Below are 27,674 nucleotides of genomic sequence, written 5' to 3' on the forward strand. Positions count from 1 at the left end.
ACCAGCATGGACGCGACGGGCCGAATGGCCTGGCACTGCGTTGTAACCAGTATTTGATTCTCATTCAACACCACTGATGTGCAACAGCCAAGTTTTGCAACCATTTACGTTCCAGTTTTTAGAGTGAAACGTGAACCCCAGAACTTTTGAATTCAGAAATGAGACAATCTCTAAGCCTGAATATCTTTCTCATTTTAGGATTGGAAGTGGAGCAAGACCAGTACTATACTAACACAGAACTGTTTCAAAAAGAAAATGTACATGATTCTGCTGGCCGAACGTTCTGCCTTGCTCACTTTTAAGGGCTGATGGTAGCACATTTTGCTTTTAATTCCCAATACAGTAAGCCAGTCCTCAGAAGAATCCCTTCCACACAGTACGTAATGCCTTAGCGAGATGGGAATATTGAGTTGATGGCGTATTTCCGCCGGAGGGCGAAACTGGTTGCACTGGCCGTCAAGCCGGAAGTGTGTGTTTGTGTGTCGGGAGTGAAGGAGAAGAAGGCCGGGGGGGAGGAGGAGGACGGTTTTGGCGGTGACACAGATGAGGCCGCCGTCGCCGAGCAGTGAGCGGAGCGCGAGCGGCAGACGGTGGCCTGGGAAGCAGCGCGCGATCAGGCGCGCTCTCTGAGGGAGGCAGCGACGGCCCAACAGAAACAAGTCAGGCCCGTGGCCCCGGCCTCACGCCCTCACTCCCCTTTAAGGTTTTCCCTCCTCGTCCTCTATCCAAGCGCCGAGCTATGAGTTTAACCTCGTCCTCGCCGACGCCATCCGGATCGTTCAGCACTCGGGAGATTACATGGCGGCTGTTGCTGGGCTTTAGCGAGGAAGAATGAACCCGCTCTGCGCGCAGTATTTACGGTGAGAGCCTGAGCACTGGGCCTGCTGTTTAATGGCGGCCTGGAGCGTTGCGAGGTGTATGTATGGGGCACGGTTGTTAGTTACCTTCCCGAGGTCAGCAACAGGCCCTGGGCCTGGGTCTCGGTTTCCGCAGTAGACGTAGCGTCTCGGAGCCGCTTGGTTGCTTAGTGTCCCTGTCTCCTCTTCTTCCCCCATTGCTGCCAAATAATGAGCACTGCTATATCCGGTAGTAGGGCAGGACATGCGCGCAGCACCTTGCCAGATATTGTACCTTCTGTGACCCCCATCCGTAGTTTGGCGTTGTTTTTGGGGACACACGTTTCGTTACTTCAAGCTTTCTGCACACGGACACGCATCAAATAGCACCAACCTCATGTACACACCTTGCAAACACGCAGGTTTCAATACCAAGTACCTTCCGTAAGTATTACTACATGCTGTACTACAGGAAACTCGAATCTAATATTTAAAGTGTTCTAATGTTCTTCACAGGGGTGACTTAAAAATGCCATTTTTTCACTGGTCGGTCTGACAGTTCCGAATTAGCATCATGTACATTTCGTTATAATAGATTTTTAAGTTTCACTTTCAGAAGGAATTTTTGCAGGAAATCAGTCAATGCTTTGATAAATAGGGGGTGGAGCAGTGTGGACTATTTCACGAGCTGCTATGATGGCGGCGACATTATCAAATTTCCCTAAATTTTGTGCTGTTAGGAATAGACAAGGGCTAAAGAGTCATTGGAGGCTTCAGATAAGATTGCTGAGATTGAAAATGCGTTGTATGGAACTGGAAAATGCGTATAAATGTAAACCTTCGTTACAATTAACAGCGTAACTATGCTTCAGTAATAATTTATGTATGTTCTATGCACCTCACTTTCAGAATTAGTTTTCTGCCTGCAAGACTTGTTTTACTGACTAAAACAGTGTACTGGATCCAATTACATTTGCCTGAGTGTATAGTTATCAATTTAAAAAGTGCAGTGCAATTTCCAATGGGTAAAAATATTTTCTTTCAATAGGAGGGTAGCAACATTTCATTTTTAGGATTTAAGTAATGCTCACTAGAAAGAGTGCATATGTTGTAACTGAAATGAAGAAACTGTACATACTGTAGTGAGTTGGATTTTGGAGCAAATTACTGAAGCTTCAAACACTGAAAACATCTTGCTTGTACACATTCAGCGGCTGCAGCATAAATGTAATGTGGATATAGATTACAATTTCTATGTAAATATGAAGCACTAGGCAGAATGAAACCAAGTGTTATACAGCTTAGACAGATTGTCATACTACTTGACTCACTGACAAACATCTTGTAGAAGAAAGTGAGGTCTGCAGGTGTTGGAGATCAGAGTCAAGAGTGTGTTGCTGGAAAACACAGCAGGTCAGGCAGCATCAGAGGAGCAGGATGAAGGGCTCTGGCCCCATCGATTCTCCTGCTTCTCGGATGCTGCCTGACCTGTGTTTTTCTAGCAACAAACATCTTGTAGAAGCCCAGATACACTTTGTGCAAAGTACAATAAATAAAGCTTTTAATTCCTTGCTTAAAAATTGTTGCTGCTGAAGCTCTTGCTTCGCGGTTCTGTGACCTTGATCCTGAAGGCACCTAGTATCTATGTATATATTTTAAATGACTGCAGTTGGTGAATACTTGGGCTTCGTCATTTTACTTTGATTGGAATTCATTTGCATTATATTGTATTTATTTATCTGATTCAGGTTAGGGATGTAACAATAGAGAAAAATTACATCCCCTTGCAATGTGGATCTAATATCATTTGCATGTACAACATATTTTTTCAACTCCAGAATGGTTAACACTCAGGTAAAATAAGGTTTAAGTTGTCAATGTTTTGTTCTACTATAAGATGAAATATAAGGAACAATGGGTAGGATTAGAATCCATTGATTCAATTGATGTAACATCTGTGCTTTGTGACAAAATAAAGATGTGATGTTACCACACGTACGTTGATCTTCTGACTTAAACACAACAAATCTGTCCAGCAGCATGTGGCAAGCAACTGTCATTAAAGCCCTATCTCTTGTGTTTCTCTGCCTGCTAGACTAGTATCTTGTTGAAAAGCCTGATTCACTACTTTGTGTATGTTTTGTATTTAACATCTGCTTTGAGAAAAAGCTTGACCCTCTCATCAATAGCAGTCAAAGTTTTCTGACAATAAGGAGAAGTGTATTTCCAACTATCCAGGCAAACTAACAAATTCCTCATTGTGTAGCTTTACAATGAAACAATTTCTGATTAACATATTGACCACATTTCTTTTGACAATTTAAGCAAAAACAACCTTGAATGGGATCGCCTTTTAAAATCCAGTTTGAGGGGTAACCTTCCTTCCAGCACCACTTTCTAGGGGAAATGCAGGCCCCATCTAGGGAATCATGCTTAAAATTCCAAGATTTCAAAAACATGTATAGAATGACTACACTTGAATCTTAGTGAAATCTTTGTTACTGTCTTAATTTATTAACTTCTGAAATGCAATTAAATTAAGCAAGTTGATTTATAATTAGTTTTAATCTGTTGATTATTGGATAATTCTAGGCTTAGTTCCTAAATTGAGAGTTATATGAGGGAAGATTAGTTGAACTTATTTGCCTTGTCTTGATTAAAGGGTTAATCCGGTGTGGTTCAATTTTGAGAATAAATGTGATTGATGTAGATTTGATGGAAATTTAACCTGGCTATGATCAAGTACATAGAGCTAAATTAACTATTTTTGAACAAGACCAAAGATTAGAGTAATTTTGTGTGGTGAGACAGGTGCAATTTGGTCCTAACAGAAAATATTAATCCTGCACTAATTCCATGTTAAAATGAACTGAATAAACATCTGAGTGGAATTGTAGGTCTTTGTGTGAATTTTCCAGATTAAGGATAAATGATACACCTTATTGAATATAATATTTTTGCCACAGAAGAGGAGGAAATAACATCAGTGGGAACCATACCATCAGATTTAAATAGCAGGGAAGAAAATATCTAGGAGTCTTTCTTGACTGCAGTTAGAATTAGTGTATTTTTCTAGAGTTTCTCTTGAACAGGGGTATGTCCATAAGATGTCATAGAGTAAAAAGTGAGGTGTGCAGATGCTGGAGATCAGAGCTGAAAATGTGTTGCTGGTTAAAGCACAGCAGGTCAGGCAGCATCCAAGGAATAGGAAATTCGACGTTTCGGGCCAGAGCCCTTCATCAGGAATGAGGAGAGGGTGCCAGGCAGGCTAAGATAAAAGGTAGGGAGGAGGGACTTGGGGGAGGGGCGATGGAGATGTGACAGGTGGAAGGAGGTCAAGGTGAGGGTGATAGGCCGGAGTGGGGTGGGGGCGGAGAGGTCAGGAAGAGGATTGCAGGTTAGGAGGGCGGTGCTGAGTTCAAGGGAATCGACTGAGACAAGGTGGGGGGAGGGGAAATGAGGAAACTGGAGAAATCCGAGTTCATCCCTTGTGGCTGGAGGGTTCCCAGGCGGAAGATGTGGCGCTCTTCCTCCAACCGTCGTGTTGTTATGTTCTGGCGATGGAGGAGTCCAAGGACCTGCATGTCTTCGGTGGAGTGGGAGGGAGAGTTAAAGTGTTGAGCCACGGGGTGTTGGGTTGGTTGGTTCGGGCGTCCCAGAGGTGTTCCCTGAAGCGTTCTGCAAGTAGGCGGCCTGTCTCCCCAATATAGAGGAGGCCACATCGGGTGCAGCGGATGCAATAGATGATGTGTGTGGAGGTGCAGGTGAATTTGTGGCGGATATAGAAGGATCCCTTGGGGCCTTGGAGAGAAGCAAGGGAGGAGGTGTGGGCGCAAGTTTTGCATTTCCTGCGGTTGCAGGGGAAGGTGCCGGGAGTGGAGGTTGGGTTGGGGGGGGGGGGGGGGTGTGGACCTGACGAGGGAGTCACGAAGGGATCGGTCTTTGCGGAACGCTGATAGGGGAGGGGAGGGAAATATATCCCTGGTGGTGGGGTCCGTTTGGAGTTGGTGGAAATGACGGCGGATGATACGCTGTATACGGAGGTTGGTGGGGTGGTAGGTGAGAACCAGTGGGGTTCTGTCTTGGTGGCGGTTGGAGAGGCGGGGCTCAAGGGCGGAGGAGCGGGAAGTGGAGGAGATGCGGTGGAGGGCATCGTCGATCACGTCTGTGGGGAATCTGCGGTCCTCAAAGAAGGAGGCCATCTGCGCTGTACGGTATTGGAACTGGTCCTCCTGGGAGCAGATGCGGCGGAGACAAAGGAATTGGCAATATGGGATGGAGTTTTTACAGGGGACAGGGTGGGAGGAGGTGGAGTCCAGGTAGCTGTGGGAGTCAGTCGGTTTATAGTAGATGTCTGTGTTGAGTCGGTCGCCCGAGATAGAAATGGAAAGGTCTAGGAAGGGGAGGGAGGAGTCTGAGACAGTCCAGGTGAATTTGAGGTCGGGATGGAAGGTGTTGGTAAAGTTGATGAACTGTTCAACCTCCTCGTGGGAGCACGAGGCAGCGCCGATACAGTTATCGATGTAGCGGAGGAAAAGGTGGGGCGTGGTGCCAGTGTAGTTGCGGAAGATGGACTGTTCCACATATCCTACAAAGAGACAGGCATAGCTGGGGCCCATGCGGGTGCCCATGGCAACTCCTTTAGTTTGGAGGAAGTGGGAGGATTGGAAAGAGAACTCCTTTAGTTTGGAGGAAGTGGGAGGATTGGAAAGAGCTACCTGGACTCCACCTCCTCCCACCCTGCCCCCTGTAAAAACTCCATCCCATATTCCCAATTCCTTTGTCTACGCCGCATCTGCTCCCAGGAGGACCAGTTCCAATACCATACAGCCCAGATGGCCTCCTTCTTCAAGGACCGCAGATTCCCCACAGACGTGATCGACAATGCCCTCCACCGCATCTCCTCCACTTCCCGCTCCTCTGCCCTTGAGCCCCGCCCCTCCAACCGCCACCAAGACAGAACCCCACTGGTTCTCACCTACCACCCCACCAACCTCCGTATACAGCGTATCATCCGCCGTCATTTCCGCCAACTCCAAACGGACCCCACCACCAGGGATATATTTCCCTCCCCTCCCCTATCAGCGTTCTGCAAAGACCACTCCCTTCGTGACTCCCTCGTCAGGTCCACACCCCCCACCAACCCAACCTCCACTCCCGGCACCTTCCCCTGCAACCGCAGGAAATGCAAAACTTGCGCCCACACCTCCTCCCTTACTTCTCTCCAAGGCCCCAAGGGATCCTTCCATATCCGCCACAAATTCACCTGCACCTCCACACACATCATCTATTGCATCCGCTGCACCCGATGTGGCCTCCTCTATATTGGGGAGACAGGCCGCCTACTTGCAGAACGCTTCAGGGAACACCTCTGGGACGCCCGAACCAACCAACCCAACCACGCCCGAACCAACCAACACTTTAACTCTCCCTCCCACTCTACCGAAAACATGCAGGTCCTTGGACTCCTCCATCGCCAGAACATAACAAGACGACAGTTGGAGGAAGAGCGCCTTATCTTCCGCCTGGGAACCCTCCAGCCACAAGGGATGAACTCGGATTTCTCCAGTTTCCTCATTTCCCCTCCCCCCACCTTGTCTCAGTCAATTCCCTTGAACTCAGCACCGCCCTCCTAACCTGCAATCCTCTTCCTGACCTCTCCGCCCCCACCCCACTCCGGCCTATCACCCTCACCTTGACCTCCTTCCACCTGTCACATCTCCATCGCCCCTCCCCCAAGTCCCTCCTCCCTACCTTTTATCTTAGCCTGCCTGGCACCCTCTCCTCATTCCTGATGAAGGGCTCTGGCCCGAAACGTCGAATTTCCAATTCCTTGGATGCTGCCTGACCTGCTGTGCTTTAACCAGCAACACATTTTCAGCATAAGATGTCATAGACTTAAGTAAGGGTTTAGCTTGATGGGTTCAGTAGCTGCTTTCATCCTGTGCTTTGTCATGTTTGTATGATTGCATTGATGAGAGCCAAAAAAGTATCAGATTGTGATCAGTGTTTTATAATGCTTATACTAATGATAGTTATAACAGAGAAAAAAAATCTTTGGTAGGATCCAGAAAATATCCCCAGGAAATTACCAGTATGTTTCAAAACCAATGTGAAATTTTGGGATCCCCCCAGGAACTTAGAAAAACACTAACTTAATAAGAGAGATATAAAAGACACTTGTTTTTCAAACAAAACGTTTTATCAAAGATTAGTCATAGTAATTGTGATGGTATGTTTGTTAACTTTTCAATATTGTGAAGAATTAAGGTTTTCTCCGACTGTTCCATTTTACTACGTTGTTCTTCAATAAATTGCTGTTAAAAATCTAACTTGGTTACTTCACCCAGCACCCATCTTTTGATTGATATTCATTTTCCTCAAGCTCTGAAAGATTTTCCTATGTTGAGGGGTGACCTTATAGAAGTTTATAAAATGGATAGAGTGAATAGCCAAGATTTTTTTTCCTAGGTTAGGGGAGTACAAACTTAGAGGTTTGGGTTTAAGGTGAGGGGGGAAAGATTTAAAAAGAACCTGAGGGTTAACTTTTTCATGCAGAATGTGGTACACGCGTGTAACGAGCTGCCAGAAGAAATGGTGGAGATGGGTATAATTACAGCATTTAAAAGGCATTTGGATTGGTGTATAAATAGAAGGGGTTTAGAGGGCTATAGGTCAAATGCTGGCAAATGGGATTGGATCAAATTGGGATGTCTGGTCAGCATGGACAAGTTGGACTGAAGCGTTCCGTGCTGTATGACTGTTAAAGTTTTATTGAAAAAAAAACTTCTCATACTAGTCAGTTTCTTTAGAGTGAGAATTACTTATAGTAGACAATAGGGAAAAAACAATTTTGTCCACCTGACCATCCTAGCATTTGTGCTCCATTGAGCCTTCATCCCATCCTTCCTCATTTATCCCCTTCCATGTCTCATCTTGCTTCCCCTACTATTCACCTCAGTTGCTTCCTTTGGTAGTGAATGTCACATTCTTACCACAGTAAAGGAGTTTGGTTTGAATTCCCTAATGACTTTCTTGGCAACTATCTTACATTGGTGGTCTTTAATATTGCTGCTCCACACAAAATGAAACACACGATGTCCACTCATCAAAACCTTTCACAAATTTAAACACTAAGCTGTCAAACTTTGCATTTTTTAAGTGTAATGAACCAGTCTGTTTATCCTTTGCTAATACGTATAAACTTTCCGTCCTGATGTGTTTTTTTTAATAATGTGAAGAGCCACTGGAATTTTGCGCACTTTGCCACTTTGCCAATCAATGCTTGGTACAAATTTAGTCTAACATTTCTACCCCTCGTATACAAGTTTAGTTTATGGTAGCTGCCTTACTAAATTAGCATAATCATTTCTGAGCTTAGTAATGATTTCGTCCAATTTTGTTGTGAAAGGCATCATATGTAAACCTAATTATGTTTTATGCTTTCCATCTTAGTCCCAAGATATTGTGAGAATTGTAATCTGAGATGCTCTAAGAATAGGATTGAAAGACAAAGTATGTCAATGTATGAAAATTTATTTTTTCATGGAATCATATAGCATTGAATGAGGCTACTCAGACCATTCTGTGTATGCCTATTCTTTGAAGAAATATCTAAATAGACCACTTTCCCATTCCTGTGTGTTTTCCCTTCAAGTTTTTATCCTGTTTCCTTATGGAAGTTACTGGTGAATCTGCTTTCACCATTTTCAGATGGTGCATTCTAGGTTTCCAAAAAACGATTTGTCTTTTGACAGTTCAGCTTAAATCTGATTATTGGTCTTTCTGCAATTGGAAGCAGTTTTTTCTTGTTTGCTCCATTAGAAACTGTAAGGAGAACAACCTTAATTTCTCACATAATTGAAGTTCCTCATCTCTGATACCATTTCAGCAATTTTGCTCTCCATCATGTCAAAGGGTCTGATATACTTACTAAAACATGCATTACAATGATCAATCTGATGCCTACTCTTTATAAAGGCTAAGCCTAATGTCCACACTTATAGATTATAAACTTCTTGATAAAGTGGTGATCTTGCCCATTTATAAATGGTTTTCGCAACTCGTTCCACTACCTCACTTCATTTGCCCCATTCACTCTACCAAATGTTACCACTTACGCTTCTATATTAAATTTTTATCTATATGTCTGCTTCTTTGACCAAGTGCAAGCATCATTTTGAAGTCTGAATTTCACTGCCAGTGCAATGCCAGGTGTGTTGTTCATACCTCTCAACAGCTGACAGACTATATAAAACAGCAAGTCCTTTTGACAATTTTAATAGAGTACTAAAAGTATTCAACCAGTCCATGCTTACAGAACAATGTCTCTGATTCCGTGATTAGTCATCAATTGCTGAACCATCCGAAGTGTGCTAAGAGTTACTTTAACAATTAAGATTATTATTTGTCCTTGCAATGTAGTTTACTTCCATGTCCTGAAAGCTTAAATATATTCACAGACAGGGACTTGACCTTGGCAGGAGAAGGAAACTGGTCCGGGCTTTGCGTGTTTTTTGAATTAACTAAAAACACAGAACGGCATTAGTTCCATGGTATACTCTTGATAGCTATTTCTCAACTCATCTGTGTACCCTCCCTGCCAAAAGTGTGATGCCAAGAAGTGCTGTCAGTACTGTAGTTAATGTCTAAGCAGGCCATTTTATGACTGAAGCATTACCGTTTAAATTAATTTCTGTAGCAGTTCATGGTATTTTCATGGTCAATATACCTGGACCATCAAATTTCTTTGGACCTCCACTTTTTCTAGCCTTTTGCCGTTTGAAAACTACTGTTCTGTATTTAAGTTCATAGTGGATGACTTCACAAATGCCTGCATTGTTGATTCGTACTGCTTATGATACTACCATCAGCAAAACTGGATGTGTAGGTTTATATTTCAATATCTAAATTGTTCACAAATTTGAATATTTGAGATCCCATCTTTGTGGCACACCAGCAGTAACATCCTTTTAATTGGAGTACCCGCCTATTATTCTTGGTCTGTTTCTTATTGCTCAGCCAATACCATCACTAGATCAATAATTTGCCTTTAGTATCATGAACTTTATTTGTAGCTAACCGTGTCTCATGATGGAATTTCAGGATCAAATGCCTTTTAGAAGTTCATATAAGTAACTTGAATCAACGTTGTTCTGTCCAATATGTTAAGCCACCTTTTCAAAAATTTCAAACCGATCCTTCAGGTGTGACCTACCCATTATAGATCCATTCCAGAGCATACTTAGCAGCTGAACATTTTCAAGGTGCTCAGTAATCCTATCCTTAATTATTGACCTTAGCAATTTCCCAACAACAGATGTTAGGCTGGCTGTCTATAATTCCTTGTTCATTCCTCCCCACACTCCTTTCTAAGTAATGGAGCAACTTGCAAAGTTTTCCAATTGAAAGAAATGGTTCCCAAATATAGCAAACATTGGGACATGGGGTTCTCACTCACTACTTTGTAAAACTACAATAGAAATTATTTCTGGGGAATTACCATACTTTCACATGAATATTTCATCCATTGCTGTTATTTTGAATATATTTTGGTGCGTTTTTACCTCTGAATGAATACTGGTTGCAGGGCATATTACACTTAATGGTAAGGTCCTAGGGAGTGTTGCTGAACAAAGAGATCTTGGAGTGCAGGTTCATAGCTCCTTGAAAGTGGAGTCGCAAGTAGATAGGATAGTGAAGAAGGCATTTGGAATGCTTTCTTTTATTGGTCGGAGTATTGAGTACAGGAGTTGGGATGTCATGTTGCAGCTGTACAGGACATTGGTTAGGCCACTGTTGGAATATTGCGTGCCACTCTGGTCTCCTTCCTATCGAAGGATGTTGTGAAACTTGAAAGGGTTCAGAAAAGGTTTACAAGAATGTTGCCAGGATTGGAAGATCTGAGCTACAGGGAGAGGCTGAACAGGCTGGGACTATTTTCCCTGGAGCGTCGGAGGCTGAGGGGTGAACTTATAATGATTTACAGAATTATGAGGGACATGGATAGCGTAAATAGGCAAAGTCTTTTCCCTGGGGTCAGGGAGTCCAGAACTAGAGGGCATAAGTTTAGGGTGAGAGGGGGAATATATGGAAGAGAGCTAAGTGGCGACCTTTTCACAGAGGATGGTGCGTGTATGGAATGAGCTGCCAGGGAAAGTGGTGAAGGCTGGTACAATTGCAATATTTGAATGGGTATATGAATAGGAAGGATATGGCCAGGTACTGATAGGTAGGACTAGATTGGGTTGGGATATCTGGTCGGTATGGATGGGTTGGGCCGAAGGGTCTGTTTCCATGCTGTACATCTCTATGACTCTATGGTTCCCTTGGTATGATTTGCATTTCTCCTCATTTCTACTGCTAATATTGATGTAAAATAATTATTCAGCATGCCTGCTCTTTCCTAATTTTCATTGGAGCTATTACTGTTATCAGTTCAAGTAACCCATATTACTCCTGGCCACACTTTGAAATTTTCTCTGCGTATCTCCAAATTGCCTATTTTGTAATCCTTCATTGCTTTTTGTGATCTTTTCCCTTATGTGCCAAGATGTACACTTTGTATTTTTATTTAATTGTAGTTTTAGCTGCTTTTCCTTTTAGTTTCATGTTGTCTCTTGCATCTTTAATCTTTTATGGTTGTCTTTACTGGCATGTAGTCCTCTTGTTCCTTGAAGGTATAAAATGGTTCTCTATGACAGTAAGCTCTTTTCTCAGCATCTTTCATTGATCTTGTATCCTTTTGCCATAAACAGATTTGCTTATTTTTCTGTGAATAGTTTGTTTCCCGTATTTAGCTTTGCTTAAATGTAGAGTCTTATCACTTTTATATCTAGCTTTTGAATACCAAATTAGAATCTATGATAGTTCTGGTTGTTATTGCAGTCAAGAGTTTGTTTAATCTCTCCTCTTTGCTTCATCCTTGGACTCCTGGAATCATTTTGGTCAATATATGCTACACTCCTTCCAAGGCCAGTATATCTGTCTCAAGATGTGGAATTACTTGCACTACTCTAGATATGGTCCAGTCAGAGATTTGTATCACTAAGTCATGACTCCTGCCTCCTAGACTTCTAATCTTATTAATTTCAAGGGCAGTATTTTACTAAACCTTTTAATTATTTTCTATACTTGTTGGCAATTTAACGATCTGTGTATGTGGACCTGCAAGACTTATACGCTTAATGGTAAGGTCATGGGGAGTGTTGCTGAACAAAGAGACCTTGGAGTGCAGGTTCATAGTTCCTTCAAAGTGCAGTCTAAGATGGATAGAATAGGAAAGAAGGCATTTCGTATGCTTTCTTTTACTGGTCAGAGCATTGAGTATAGGAGTTGGGAGGTCATATTGTGGCTGTACAGGGTGTTAGTTGGGCCACTTTTGGAATACTGCATGCAATTCTCGTCTCCTTCCTATCAGAAAGATGTTGTGAAACTTGAAAGGATTCAAAAAAGATCTACAAGGATGTTGCCAGGGTTGGAGGATTTGAACTATAGAAAGAGGCTGAATAGGCTGGGACTGTTTTCCATGGAGCATTGGAGGCTTATGGAGTGACCTTATAGACATTTATAAAATCGTGAGGGGCATGGATTGGGGAAATAAGGTCTTTTTCTGGGGTGGGGGAATGCAGAACTAGCGAACATAGGTTTAGGGTGAGGGGAAAGATTTAAAAGGGACCTAAGGAGCAAAATTTTCATGGAGGGTGGTGCATGTATGGAATGGGCTGCCAGAGGAAGTGTTGGAAGTTGATATAATTACAACATTTAAAGGGCATCTGAATGGGTATATGAATAGGAAGGGTTTAGAGGGATTTGGGCCAAGTGCTGGAAAATGGGACTAGATTAATTTAGGATATCTGTATGGTGTGAATGATTTTGAACGGAGACATGAGTTACCCTTATGTGGAAAAATACCTGTTTCACTGCAATAATTGGACAATGCAGTAGTTTGTTTGAGATGTTTCCTTCTCAAACTAAACAACCTCCATCCTTCAGCTTCAGACTAAAGTAAATATATTTAGTATGTGAAGTATTTGTTTATTGTTGAGTATATTAATAGATTTAGATTGTAGAATCCCTGCCGTGGGGAAGTAGGCTATTGAGTCCGCACTGACATCTGAAAAGCATCCCACCTGGTCCCAACCCAGTCCCTATATCCTGCATTTCCCATGCCTAATCCATCCAGCCTGATCATCCCTGGACACTATATGGGCAATTTAGCATGGTCAATCCACCTAACATGCATATCTTTAGAAAGAAAACTGGAGAACCTGGAGGAAACCCATGCAAACACGGTAGGATGAATATGTGGGGTTTGCACAGTCACCTGGGGTTGGAATCAAACCCAGGTCCCCCGTGCTGTGAGGCAGCAGTACTAACCACTGAGCTACCATGAAATAGTTGTTACCATATTGTGACTCTAATGTGGTTCAGTATATTGTGAAATCTCAATATTTAAGCAAATGCAGAGTGTTTGTGTGTATTCATCCTCGAGCAGAGCTAGGAAGAAGTAAAGAAGATTGAAATTTCTTGGTTGCATTCAGTGTTATTCTGCTTGCAAATTTGATTTAAAACTTTGATCAAAGATTAAAATAATTTATTGATAACTACCTTGGTGCTTGATGACTCTAACATTAATCAGGTGAACGCTGGTGCTTTTTGGAGAGAAAAGCTTTCTGTATGGTTTGTACCAGAAGATTGTCACACCCCTTACGATAGGGTATTTGAGGTCAGTAGTCATGGACAGGGGAATGTGGCTTTAATAAAGGCTGGTAAGGGGACCCAGAGGGCAAAAGTGTAGGAGCCTGAACCTTTGTAACTGTCTGACATGTTTGAAGTTCTTTCAGTTGTTTGTGCAAGGGTGTAGGCTGTAGACTAGATGAGTTAACTGACGATGACACAGTGATATGGGAAGTGATTCAAGTGAGGGGAGCAAGAAGTAATGTCGTAGTGGTAGACGATAGTATAATGGGAGGTACTGACACTTCGGTACATTAAAGAGCGAGAGTTCAGAAGGCTGAATTGTCTGTCTGATGCTGGAGTACAAAGTGCATTTTCAGGGCTGAAGAGGAAATTGCATTGGGAGAGGGAGATCCAGTTGTCCATGGAAGTACAAGGAAGGAGATCTGCGTATTTAGTGTGAGGAGCAGCTCAATAAGCAAGGTGTTGAAAGGATTAGGGGTAGGAGTGGAGTAATCAGATTAGCCACGATTTTATTTAATGATGGAGGTGCTCGAGAGGCCAGTTGCTACTCTTAATTTGTCTGAATATAAGTTGAGCAGAGTTCTGAGGCAGTGTTCCCTTTTTTTTGTTGCAAGTATGCATAGCAACGACTGCTGCATTTGGAAGTCAGTGTGTTAATATCAATAGATAATTTCAAGATTATGGCAAACTTGCATGTACTTGGTAGAGGGCAGCAAAAGTTAGAAAAATGTTTGTGCGGCTCAAAGACAGGTGCAGTGGAAGTGAATTCTACTTTGTGGGGCACTGGCACCACTGGCGTTTGTACTGTTGGGGTAGTTTCAATCTGAACTGTATTGAGACCAGTGTTCCAGTAAGTCTCATAACCAGACAAGTAAGCAAGTGTTTTAAACTAAACAATAGGACCCAGGGATCACATTTGGACAGTTTTCTTAGATTAAAGAATAGAGGCAAAGCAAATAGAAATGTATCCCAAAGGGAAATTATTACAGACTGAGTAAATGGATACACTATCCATAGAACAGAGTAAATCAATAGATAAGAATAGAGATTCTAAAATAATAAAGAACTAAAGGCTCTGCATCCAAACGTGCACAGCATTTAAAACAGAACAGATGAACTTAAAGTGCATTTATAAAGAAGTATGATATAACAACCATTACAGAGACACAACCACAAATTGTCACCTGAATATTGAAGAAATGTATACTTAGAGGATGGAAAACTCGAAACAGATGGAGAGGTGACTCTGCTGGTTAATATTTGTAGCAGAATAGAGAAGATTGCCGTAATTTTAGGGAACCAGCATGTAGAAATGGTTTAGGTAGTAATGAAAAATGGTAAATGTGATAAATTACTTGTGCAAGATTACTTGTGCCGGATCAATAGATCTGGGTGGAAGGAAGAAATAATGGAGCTTATCAGAAAGATACAGCAATAATCATGTGAAATTTTAAGCTGAACAGAGCAAGAAAAATCAGGTGGTGGAACTTAGCTAGATGAGGAATTCATAGAATACTTTGAGAGTTTCTGAAAACAACCCATTCTAGAGGTAGGCGGAGAGCAGAATTTGTGGGTCCTTGCATTGTGCAACAAAGATTTAATGAATGACCATTGTTAAAGCTCCCCTGGGTAGCTGTGATCGTGATATGATGGAATTTTAAATTTGAGGGAGAGGATAACATTTTGAACTTCAATAAGAGCAATCGAGGGCTTAAAAGCAAAGCTAGGTAAAGAAGTAGGCGGGTAGGACAGGAGTCTTCTGTGGCTATTCCCATTTCAAGCAAATATGGTGTTTTGGAAAATATAGGGGGTGATGGACTTGCATGGGAATGTAGCACAAACAGCCAAGTTTCTGGTATCCAGATTGGCTCTAATGTAATGATGGGTGCATCGTGTTCTAAGCGGTTTATTGTGTTATGGAACACTCTAGTCAGGGGCACAGACAGACGTTTCTGCCGCCAGCAGTGAAAAATCAGAATCGTGTGTTGCTCCCTGGTACAAGGATCAAGGGTGTCTCAGAGCGTTCAGAATGTTCTCAGGGGACAGGGCCAAGCAGAAGGTCATTGTACACATTGGTACCAATGACGTAGGAAGGGAAAAGGATGAGATTCTGAAGAGAGAATGTAGAAAGTTAGGCAGGAATTTAAAAAGGAGGTCCTCGAGGGTAGTAATATAATTACTCCAGGTGCTACAAGCTAATGAGGGTAGGAATAGGAGGATCGACCAGATGAATGTGTGGCTGAAGAGCTGGTGTATGGGAGAAGAATTCATATTGTTGGATTATTGGAATCTCTTCTGTGGTAGAAGTGACCTGTACAAGAAGAGTGGATTGCACCTGAATTCTAAGGGGATGAATATACTGGCAGGGAGATTTGCGAGAGCTGGGGAGGATTTAAGCTCGTGAGGGTGGGGTGGAACCCAGGTAGAAAATGAAGAAAGAGATCAATCTGAGACTTGAGAAAAGAAGTGAGTCAGACAGTCTGGGCAGACAGGAACCAAGCAGAGACAAAATAGAACTGATGAATTAAACTGTGTTTATTTCGATGCAAGAGGCCTAACAGGAAAGGCAGATGAATGCAGAGCATAGTTGGGAATGTGGGACCAGGATATCATTGCAATTACAGAAACATAGCTCAGGGATGGACAGGACTGGCAGCTTAATGTTCCAGGATACAAATGCAACAGGAATCACCGAAAGGAAGGCAAGAGAGGAGGGTGAGTGGCGTCTTTGATAAGGGATAGCATTACAGCTGTACTGAGGGAGGATATTCTCGGAAATACATCCAATGAAGTTTTTGGATGGAACTGAGAAATAAGAAAGGGATGGTCACCTTATTGGGATTGTATTATAGACCTCTAATAGTCAGTTGCAATTGTACCAGTCTCTACCACTTCCTCCGGCAGCTCATTCCATACACGTACCACCCGCTGTGTGTAAAAGTTGCCACTTGGGTCTCTTTTATATTTTTTCCTTCTCACCCTAAACCTATGCCCTCTAGTTCTGGACTCCCCAACACCAGGGAAAAGATTTTGCCTATTTATCCTGTCCATACCCCTCATAATTTTGTAAACCTTTATAAGGTCATCCCTCAGCCTCCGATGCTCCTGGGAAAATAGCCCCAGCCTGTTCAGCCTCTCCCTATAGCTCAAATCCTCCAATCCTAGCAACATCCTTGTAAATCTTTTCTGAATCCTTTCAAGTTCCACAACACCTTTCCGATAGGAAGGAGACCAGAATTGCATTGCAATATTCCAACAGTGGCCTAACCAATATCCTGTACAGCCGCAACATGACCTCCCAACTTCTGTACTCGATACTCTGACCAATAAAGGAAAGTATACTATCCTATCTACCTCCACTTTCGAGGAGCTATGAACCTGCATTCCAAGGTCTCTTTATTCAGCAACACTCCCTAGGACCTTACCATTAAGTGTATAAGTCCTGCTAAGATTTGCTTTCTCAAAATGCAGCACCTCACATTTATCTGAATTAAACTCCATCTGCCACTTCTCAGCCTATTGGCCCATCTGGTCCAGATCCTGTTGTAATCTGAAGTAACCCTCTTCGCTGTCCACTAGACTTCCAATTTTGGTGTCATCTGCAAACTTACTAACTGTACCTCTTATGCTCGCATCCAAATCATTTATGTAAATGACAAAAAATAGAGGACTCAGCAGCGTTCCTTGTGGCACTCCACTAGTCACAGGCCTCCAGTCTGAAAAACAACCCTCCACCACGACCCTCTGACTTCTATCTTTGAGCCAGTTCTGTATTTAAATGACTAGTTCTCCCAGTATTCCATGAGATCTAACCTTGTTAATCAGTCTCCCATGGGGAACCTTGTCGAACGCCTTACTAAAGTCCATATAAATCACATCTACTGCTCTGCCTTCATCAATCCTCTTTGTTACTTCTTCAAAAAACTCATTCAAGTTTGTGAGACATGATTTCCCATTAACAAAGTCATGTTGACTATCCCTAATCAGTCCTTGCCTTTCCAAATAGATGTATATCAGGATTCCCTCCAACAACTTGCCCACCATCGACATCAGGCTCATTGGCCTATAGTTGCCTGACTTGTCCTTACCACCCTTCTTAAACAGTGGCACCACGTTTGCCAACCTCCAGTCTTTCGGCACCTCACCTGTGACTATCGATGATACAATCACTTCCCTAGTTTCCCACAGAATTCTCTGGTACACCTTATCAGGTCTTGGAGATTTATCCACCTTTTATGGACAAAAGCGTAACTGGGGAGCAAATAGTGCCCCTCAAAGATGAGCAAGGCAGTCTTTGTATGGAGCCGCAAGAGATGGGAGAGACACTGAGTATTTTGCATCAGTGTTTACTGTGGAGAAGGGGATGGAAAATATAGAATGTAGGGAAATAGATGGTGACATCTTGAAAAATGTCCATATTACAGAGGAGGAAGTGCTGGATGTCTTGAAATGCATAAAGGTGGATAAATCTCCAATGAGGTGTAACCTTGAACTCTGTGCAAAACTAGGGAAGTGATTGCTGGGCCCTTTGCTGAGATATTTGTATCATCGATAATCACAGGTGAGGTGCCAGAAGACTGGAGGTTGGCTAACATTATTTAACAAGGGTGGTAAGGACAAGTCAGGCAACTATAGACCAATAAGCCTGACCTTTGTGGTGGGCACGTTATTGGGGGAAATCCTGAGGGATAGGATTTATTTATTTGGAAAGGCAAGGACTGATTAGGGACAGTCAACATGGCTTTGTATGTGGAACATGATTTAGTTTTTTTGAAATAGTAATAAAGAGGATTGGCAGAGCAGTGGATGTTACCTACATGGACTTCAGTAAGGCGTTTGACAAATTTCCCCATAGAAGATTGGTTAGCAAGGTTAGATCTCACGGAATAAAGGGAGAACTAGCCATTTGGATACAGAACTGGCTCAAAGTTAGAAGACAGTGGGGTCATGGAGGGTTGTTTTTCAGACTAGAGGTCTGTGACCAGTGGAGTGCCACAAGGATCAGTGCTGGGTCAACTACTTTTCGTCATTTATATAAATGATTTGGATATGAATATAGGTATAGTTAGTAAGTTTGCAGATGACACCAAAATTGGAAGTGTAGTGGATAACAAAAAAAGGTTATCTCAGAGTACAACGGGATCTTGGTCAGATGCACCAATGGGCTGAGAAGTGGTGGATGGGGTTTAATTGTGATAAATGCAAGGTGTTGCATTTTGGGAAAGCAAATGTTAAGGTCCACAGGAGTATTGATGAACAGAGACCTTGGAGTGCAGGTTCATAGCTCCTTGAAAATGGAGTCGCAGGTAGATAGGATAGTGAAGGAGACGTTTGGTACGCTGACCTTTATTGGTCACAGCATTAGTCAGAGTATAGGAGTTGGGAGGTCATGTTGCTCGTGTGCAAGACTTTGGTTCGGCCATTTTTGGAATATTGTGTGCAATTTTAGTCTCCTGCCTTTTGGAAAGATGTGAAACTTGAAAGGGTTCAGAAAAGATTTATAAGGATGTTGCCTGGGTTGGAGGATTTGAGCTTTCGGAACCGGTTGAATAGGCTGGGGCTGTTTTTGCTGCAGCGTTGAAGGCCGAGGGGTGACATGGAGTTTTTATAAAATCCTGAAGGGCATGGATATGATAAATAGACTAAGTCTTTTCCCTGTTGTGTGGGAGTCAAGAACTAGAGGGCATAGGTTTAGGGTGAGAGGGAAAAATATAAAAGGGACCTAAGGGGCAACGTTTTCACACAGGGTGGTGTATGTATAGAATAAGCTGCCAGAGGAAGTGGTGGAGGCTGGTATGATTGCAACATGTAAAACGCATCTGGATAGGTATATGAATAGGAAGAGATTAGAGGGATATGGGCCAAGTGCTGGCAAATGAGACTAGATTTGGTTGGAATATTTGGTCAGTATGGGTGAGTTGGACTGAAGGGTCTGTTTCTGTGCTGTACATTTCTATGTCTCTCTAAATTAGATTAAAAGAAAGGTTAATAGGGATGCAGTGGCAGATATTTTAGGGGATATTTCAAAATAGACCAAAGTAGTACATTGGAATAAGGGAATCTTCCATGGGTAGCACCCACTATATTATTTTCTCGACACTCATTTCACCTCTTTCTACTGCTCCATCTCCTTCAAGTCACAGTTATTATCCCCACTGCCAGCCTCGCTCCTTTCTGCTTCTCCTTTGTTGTGTTTTTGCTGCTGTTATTCCCACTCCTGGTCTCCCTCCTTTCCACTGATACCCAGTTGTGTTCTCACTACTTTATTTCTGCTACTTGTCTCCCTTTATGCTGCTCTGTTGTATTTGAGGAGCTTAGTGTTCTGTTTCTGTTGATACCACAGAAATATATCTAAATTAGGAAGCAAATTCAATTATTAATCTCGGTTATTTTCTGAGCCTTGTACATATTGGCATTGGGCAACAAAAATTAGGCTGAAAAACCTATATCTACTCCTGGTTTGTATGTTCTGTTGACTGTGTGCAGTTCAGGGTTTAGTTTCAGTGGCTATGTGATTCTGAGTCCAAGCTGGAGTCTTACTGCACCTGAATATATGTTCCTGATGTACCAAAATAGTTCCTTCATAATTACTTTGAAGTCAGGAGTATGGCAACAAATTTGAGGAATGGACAGACCTTACTTTTGTATTTTGATTGTACAATGGATGTTGACAGGTCACTGGAAGAACTCTAATAATGGTGTAGATCTTTAATGTCCACTCGATGTGCAGGATCATGCAGTCAGGGCTTTGAATGTTTCATCTAAAAGGTATGGAGATTAATTTCATGATCTCGCTGAGGAGGCAAATATTCGCAATTGAATGAAACCAATTTGTATTTTAAAGTTTACTTTTGTAAATTATTCCTAACTTTAATTATTGTTTGTCTTGGGGGTCTCTGTTGTCAGTTGGGACCCTACTAGTTTGGATGGAAAATCCCACTATCCTCCCACCAGGAGGAATTAAAGTTCACCGATGTGACTTGGGTGAACTTTTCAAAAGTGGTACTATATGCAGGAGTCCCACATGAAATGCTGAGGTCAGGAGTTGAGGTGACTATTGTTGTAACACTGAGCATCTCAATTTCTATCTGTATAAATCCTTGTGATTCATCAACAAAGTGTTTACTCCAATTTCTAACCAAATCTTAATGAACATTTGCCAGTTTTAGTCTGTTTTGCCTGTTTTTGTGTGAAAATGTCTTCTAGTTTTTCTAGTATTTGAGCTTAAAACAGAATGTGCTGGGATAAAGCAACATCCATGGTGATATGATTTGGAGTTGCCGATGTTAGACTGGGGTGGACAAAGTTAAAAATCGCACAACAGGTTTATTTGAAAGCACTAGCTTTTGAAGCACTGCTTCTTCAGCAGGTGATTAGAAACAGTTAATGTTTCAGATCTTTTGTCAGAACCAACTTGAAATGTCAACTGCACAAATGCTACTTGACCTGAAGAGTTTTTCAGGCACTTACACTTATATTTCACATTATCCACGAAGTGTCATATTTTGGCATCTCATTTGAGGTGTTCTAACTTTTAATTAGATTCTTAACTAATGTGCAGAATTAAATCTCCTATTTGAATAGAAATGGTGTGCAACAATATGGGGAAAAAGCAGGAGATTGGTATTGGGTAATAGAGCCATTGCGGACGTAATGGGCTGACTGACCTCCCTTTGTCATAACAGTTGTGTTTTAGCAACTTAGCCTTGGTCAGGTTTATTTAGACCGGAGTGGATCACAGCAGCTGCTGACTGATCTCAATTACCAATATTGTAATTTTATTAACAAAAAAATGGACTGTTTACAAACTCAATCCCAGATGGTTTCATATTTTTGGATTGCCCTCTGTCTACTTTGTTGATATAAAATTTCAGAATTTGAGATTTTAGATATTGCCAGCTTAACTTTGCAAACTTCATAATCATTAATGTTCTTGACTGATTTTTCACTCCTCTTGGTATTGGTTAGATGTGGCTTTCTTCCGTTTGATATTGTTACAACTGATAGCAGTTCGGTAAAGGACAAATTTCAAAATTCTTGAATCTAATAGCTAGGTAGTAGTGTCCCTACCTCTGGGCCAGAAGGTCAAATCCCATCTGCCATGTCTGAATAGATTGACTAAAATTAAATATGGAAGCTCCATGTGAAGAACGATTTACTGTTGGGCGGTACTTGTGGAAATAGCATTCTTGGTGATTGAAGAGGCTGAAATGGGGGTGTAAGTAATGAGCGAAAGTGGGTATATTATTCTTCCCAAATAATTCTGATCTTATGAAACAGTAGAACATATAAATTTCAGGTGAAATAGTTTGAACCATAATCAACTACTAGGAACACTTCAAGCAATGTCCATTCTTTAAGACTCCATCTCAAATCTTGCTTATGTGCTGTAATCATGTATCAACCGACAGCAATTGTGTATGTTGTTTATTTCTTAAGAAAACCTGTGCGAATAGATTGCTAAACTACTGAATTTTATCACTCTTATTTTCTCAACATCTTCATTTATATTTGTATCCCATACCACCTCTTATAAGATGGAAGACAAATGTCAATTTTCTTTAGAAGTTGATATTTTACAGAAGTTTGGTTCCATACCAGTGACTTTTAAATGTAAAAGTAAAGCAAAACTTTACAGGGGCCCCTTGATTATCTGGCATTTGATCATCTGAACAAGATCGCAAGGTGCTTGGCTAAACTGTGTTATCCGGTATTTGATTATTTGAACATTATAGTTTATCCAAACAAAATACTCTCCACCCGTGTCGTTCGGATAATCGAGGTTCCTCTGTATTTCCTAATCAGGTTTGGAAAGTAAATTGATGGAGTTTTTCTACTTTTTAAAATTGCAGTGCTCTCAGTACTTCCTATTAATTTTTGATTTTTCTGTTCTCTGTGGACACCACTGACCAAGCAAAATTTGTTGCACATTGTTAGGGCCACGAACAAGCTTCTGCTCTTGAATTTATCCGGTGAACTAGATGGATTTCTATTGTAATCCTGTGGTCATTTTCTGGTTGCTTGCTTGTAAATTACCAGATTTTTAAAGCTCTATTTATAAATTTCCGTTGGTGGAATTTAAACTCATCACTCCCTGGGAATTACTAAGTTACAGTGCACACTAGGTTACTGGTCCTGTAATATACAGTAACTGTGTGCAACAAATTGTCAAGATTGAATGTACAAAATAGGTAAATACACTTTTTATATCTGTGTATTCCTTTTAATTATCTGGCAGTGGACCTCCACCTATATTGCCTTTTTAGTTGTTTTATCCCAGCATAAGTTTGCATTGATCCAAATCCTATGTCTAATAACTACTATGAACTAATAATATTGCTACTGTGTTCATAAGAACATAAATAAGAATAAAACACTGGGAACAGAAGTAAATTAAATGGTCCCACATGCTTGTTGTTTCTTTCACTTTAATCATGGCTGATCATCAGCCTTAAATCCACTTTCCAACCTGCTAATTGCATCTCTTGATTCCATGGATTGCTCAAAATCTGTTGCAGACTTAAACATAATAATTGATGGAGCAGTCACAATTTTCCAGGTGGACAGATTCAAAGATTCAAAACTTTTTGCATGAAGGTATTTCTTTTCGTTTTGGTCTAGATTAAGCCCTTATCATGAGATTGTGCTCCCAGATTGTAGGTTCCCCAGCCAGGGCAAACAACTTGTTAGCAGTCTATCCTATAAAGTTTATATGGCAACTGCTATGCTATAGAGTTTTGCCCTATTCCAAATGCTGTTTCAGCAACTTTGAGGAGCAAAAAGGGGAATTGAAAATTATACGATCCGCTTTGCATTAAATTTTAATTAAATTATGCAATACCGTTTTCTGTTGAGTTAGAACAAATCCTGTTCTATCTCGCTGAAAGGCCACTAGATGGGGATGGTTATAGGTGATTATTTTTATTTTGTTGCACACATCATCTTAATTAATTGAAGCTGATCTTGCCTGTGTATATAAAATACCTTCAATTGCCTACATAAAATGCTGCATAAATGTGCAATTATGGGTTTGATATTGATCAGATATCATGAAGGCATGTATGTGTAGTCAATGGATTTAGTAGAGCTTTCAAGGTTGTTAGACCTCCTCCTGGAAGAAGGTTTGCACAGATATGCTTGAACCATTAACCCTGGGGTGACTTTTTTAAATGTCTGGGCTCCTCAAGTGGAGTAAAAGACTGGACTGTCTACCAGTATCTTTGTAGAGGCTGGTCTGCTGTGAATGGATTAGGGGAGGAGGGGTTTGGGGAAAAAGGAACAGTTCTGTGTAGGGAGAGGGATCTCAATGGTTGTCACTTTCAGCCAAGCTCTGTTTGTCCAAACTTATGTGATTATATTAAATAATTATGCAGTATGCTTTATTATATTTTCATGTGCTGTATTATATGTTGATCCATAGTACATGAACTTAAGTTGTGCTGAAATTTGCTCTACTTTGCCTTTTTAGTGGTGTTTTATTTGCTGTTGTCTGGGGTCATGGTAATGTTCAAGAGTTTTCAATGTGAGTATCTGTTGTGAGGTCATCATTTGACCATTCTTCCTTATTTGCAAGTTTTGAGAAGATTTATAGCTCCGGTTGAGGTTTTGGATGTAAGTTTGCTCGCTGAGCTGGAAGGTTTGTTTTCTGTCGTTTCGTCACCATACTAGGTGACATCCTCAGCGAGCTTCTCGTGAAGCACTGGTGGTATGGCCTGCTTGTTATGTTTAGGTTTCCAAGGGCTGGTGATGACATGTCCTGTGGTGATGTTGTTTCCTGTTCTTTTTCTTGGGAATGGTAAATGGGATCCAAGTCACTGTTTGCTGAGAGAGTTCTGGTTGGAATCCCGTGCTTTGAGGAATTCCTGAGGTTGGGATGTTTGCTTCTGTAATTCAGTATTTGGTCTGAATGTGTTGTTTTCCTATAGACGCTGGTTTGAAGTTCCCCACTGGCTGCTCACTCTACTGCCACATCTAGCAATGGCAGTTTTGTCGTTGTCCTCATCTTTAGTGAATCTTATGCCAATAAGGTTATTGTTGATGGTCTTGAAGGTTTCCTTTAATTTGTTTCGGTTAGTGATGACAAAGGTGTCATCCATGGAGCAGACCCAAAATTTGGGTTGGATTGTTGGCAGAGCAATAAACTGCCATTCCTAGATGTCGCAGGAGAGCAAACAGCCAATGGGGAACTTCAAACCAGCATCTACGGGAAAACAACACATGCAAACCAAATACCAATCTACAGAAGCAATCATCCCAAAATCCACAAACAAAGCTGCATTAGACCATTATTTCAACGAGCTACCATACATCGCAGCACAGAAGAACTGCAAAGAGCCTATACAATGTACTCAAAAAGAATGGATTCCCAATGAACACAGTCTGCTGATTTTCTCAGCAACAAACCCAAACAAGCATCAAGGACATCTCGGAAATGACTGCCAGGCTAATCACACCTCCTTGGCATCATGATAGCCCACAAACCCACCAACACACTAAAACAGCAGCTAGTGAACTTGAAAGACCCTATGTAGACAACAACGAATGTCATTTACAAAATACCTTGCAAGAACTGGAACAAATTGTAGCTGTATTGGCCATACAGGCGGAAAACTAGCCACCAGGTTAACATGAACAGCAACTAGCCACAAAAAGACATGACCCACTCTCACTAGTATCTTTACATACATATGTGGAAGGACACCACTTCAACTGGGACAACGCATCTATCCTCGGACAAGCCAAACAGCGATATGCACAAGAATTCCTTGAAGCAAGACCGGAACAAACACATTGACCTGGATCCCGTTTACCATCCCCTGAGAAAAAGAATAGAATAGGAAATGACATTGCCATAAAAAATGATGTCACCACAGGAAATGACATCACCAAACCTTAGAAACGTAAACACAAATTTAAAATGGGCCATACCACCAATGCCTCATCGGAGGCTCACTGATGATGTTACCTAGTATGGTGACAAAATGTCTGAAAACAAACCTTCCAGCTCAATAAACTTACATCCAGATTAAAGTTTGGTAGACGATTTGTCCAGATTCTTAGCTATCCTTAAAGTCATTTTGGAAAACTGTTTGCAAAGCACTGCTCCAAGCTTTTGCTTTGTTTTGCATATATAAGTCTTGTGTCTACTAATTGCATTGAATATTGAAATGTCAGAGTCACTTTCATGATTTGATACACAGGCATTGAAACCAGTGGATCAATCACGCTAAACAGAGGGAAATCTCATCTTTCTGCTCACTTGAAGTCATATAATTCACTGACTTGATGTGATCCAGAAGTCTTTAAATTCACCACATATCGTTAAAAAGTGCTTATAATTAAAGGATCCTTGTCACCAAAGAAATTTAGACATTTTGCATTTGAGCTACCAACTTTTTTTGGCTTCAACCAGTTTTGCCACGTAAGTAAATTATTTGCTCACACTAGAGTCTCAAATTTAGACCATTTCCATATTGTAAACATTAATACTACAAGATGATATGCTTGCTTACTTGAAGCTTTGTGAAGTCTTTTAAAATAATCACAAGTTTTGAGTACCTAATTTTTTGTCTTTCATCTAAATTAATCAATCAAAATTGTAATATAAAACTTCTAAAATTACATTTACTTCTGCTAATAATCGTGTATGACCAATCAACCATTTTTTTTTTGCAACCTGATCCGTCACCTTCAGTAATTTGTGAACATAAACTAACCAACCCTCCTGGTCTCTCTTTTTCTGTATGCTTTATTTTGTGTCCCCTCATTCATAGAGTGATACATGTACAGCACAGAAACAGACACTTCGGTCCAGCTCGTCCATGCCAACCAGATATCCCAACCCAATCTAGTCCCACCTGCCAACACCCTGTCCATATTCCTCCAAGCCACTCCTATTCATATACCTATTTACTATATCTATGGTCCTCATGATTTTAACCCTCTATAAGGTCACCACTCAGCCTCTAACGCTCCAGCGAAAACAGCCCTAGCCTATTCAACCTGTCCCTTGGCTCAAATCCTCCAACCGTGGCAACATCTTTGTAAATCTTTTCTGAACCCTTTCAAATTTCTTTCTGCTCCTCCAAGCAAACTCTATCACCTTGCTCTTTTCTACATTAAAGTTCATCTGCCAACTGTCTGCATGTTTTTCCAACCTATGTTTTTTTTTGACTGCTATCTTTATCTTTCGATTCATAATATTTGCCAAGTTTGCTTTTGACATTTTCAAGTTTTGAAGTTTTCTAATCATTCTTTTCAACAATATTATCACGCACCTTTGGAACAGGTCAGAGTTAGAATTTTGAAGTTATACCCTACTCACCAAAGTCTAGATCACTATTTTAGATGATGAAAATCAGTGGGTCTCATCCAGAGTCTTGGGGAACTCCACTACTCATTTTTCTTCAATCTGAAAAACAACTGTACAACATCCTGATGTTCAACCAGCCACGATCATACCCAGTTTCTCTTCCATTTATGACAAGTCTGTAATATGGCACTTCTGGAAATCTGTGTATGCCATTTCAACTGCACTGCTGTCATCAGTCCCCTCTGCTATCTCATCAAATATATTCAAATCAGCTTGGTTAAATGTGATTTGCCCTTGACAGTTCCACTGGCTTTCCTTAATGAATCCACATTTGACCAAATGTGTGCTATTTTTTCCTGCATTATTGTTTGTTTCAATAGGATCTTCTACTGTTGAGCTTAAACTGGTTGGCTTGCTGCTCTTGGTCTATCTCTACCTTTTTAAACAGGGATGTATCATTTTCAATTCTTCAGTTCTCTGGTCTCACTCTGAATCCTATTGTTACTTCTGAAAATCCAAATACATCATGCCCATTCAAAACTTCAGTAGATGTATCAAATGTTATTTTTCTTTCATGTCAACTTTGTCTAAAAATCACAAACTATTGGACAAACGTAGGTTTGGAGCAGCTGTGAAGATAGAAGCAGAGTTAATGCTTCAAGCTCAGTATGACTTCTTAGAACTGAAATGCGCTGGAAAATGATAACAATAGAAGCTCTTACAGTCCACTTATATATACCTTTCAACATTACACTCCTACTTCCCTTTTAATCAATCTCTTGTTCTGCTTTTGTTACATTTTAAACTGGTCACGGTCCTCAGGT

At 41.2% G+C, this 27,674-nt stretch overlaps 1 protein-coding gene across 3 annotated transcripts in view; it reads left to right on the forward strand.

Annotated features, from left to right (window-relative positions):
- Positions 1-464: 464 nt before the first annotated feature.
- The window catches only part of smg7 (SMG7 nonsense mediated mRNA decay factor), a 139,327-nt gene continuing 112,117 nt past the window's right edge, over positions 465-27,674 (forward strand). For 2 of the 3 annotated variants that reach the window (XM_060830314.1, XM_060830315.1), the window contains exon 1: positions 466-860. In XM_060830314.1, coding sequence (XP_060686297.1) covers positions 832-860 — 29 coding nt within the window. In that variant the 5' untranslated portion in view covers positions 466-831. Of the gene's footprint in view, positions 861-27,674 lie in introns of all 3 variants that reach the window. The other variant, XM_060830316.1, reaches the window with a different exon arrangement.

This window comes from Hemiscyllium ocellatum, chromosome 9 (assembly GCF_020745735.1).
Source record: "Hemiscyllium ocellatum isolate sHemOce1 chromosome 9, sHemOce1.pat.X.cur, whole genome shotgun sequence".
Taxonomy (NCBI): Eukaryota; Metazoa; Chordata; class Chondrichthyes; order Orectolobiformes; family Hemiscylliidae; genus Hemiscyllium; species Hemiscyllium ocellatum.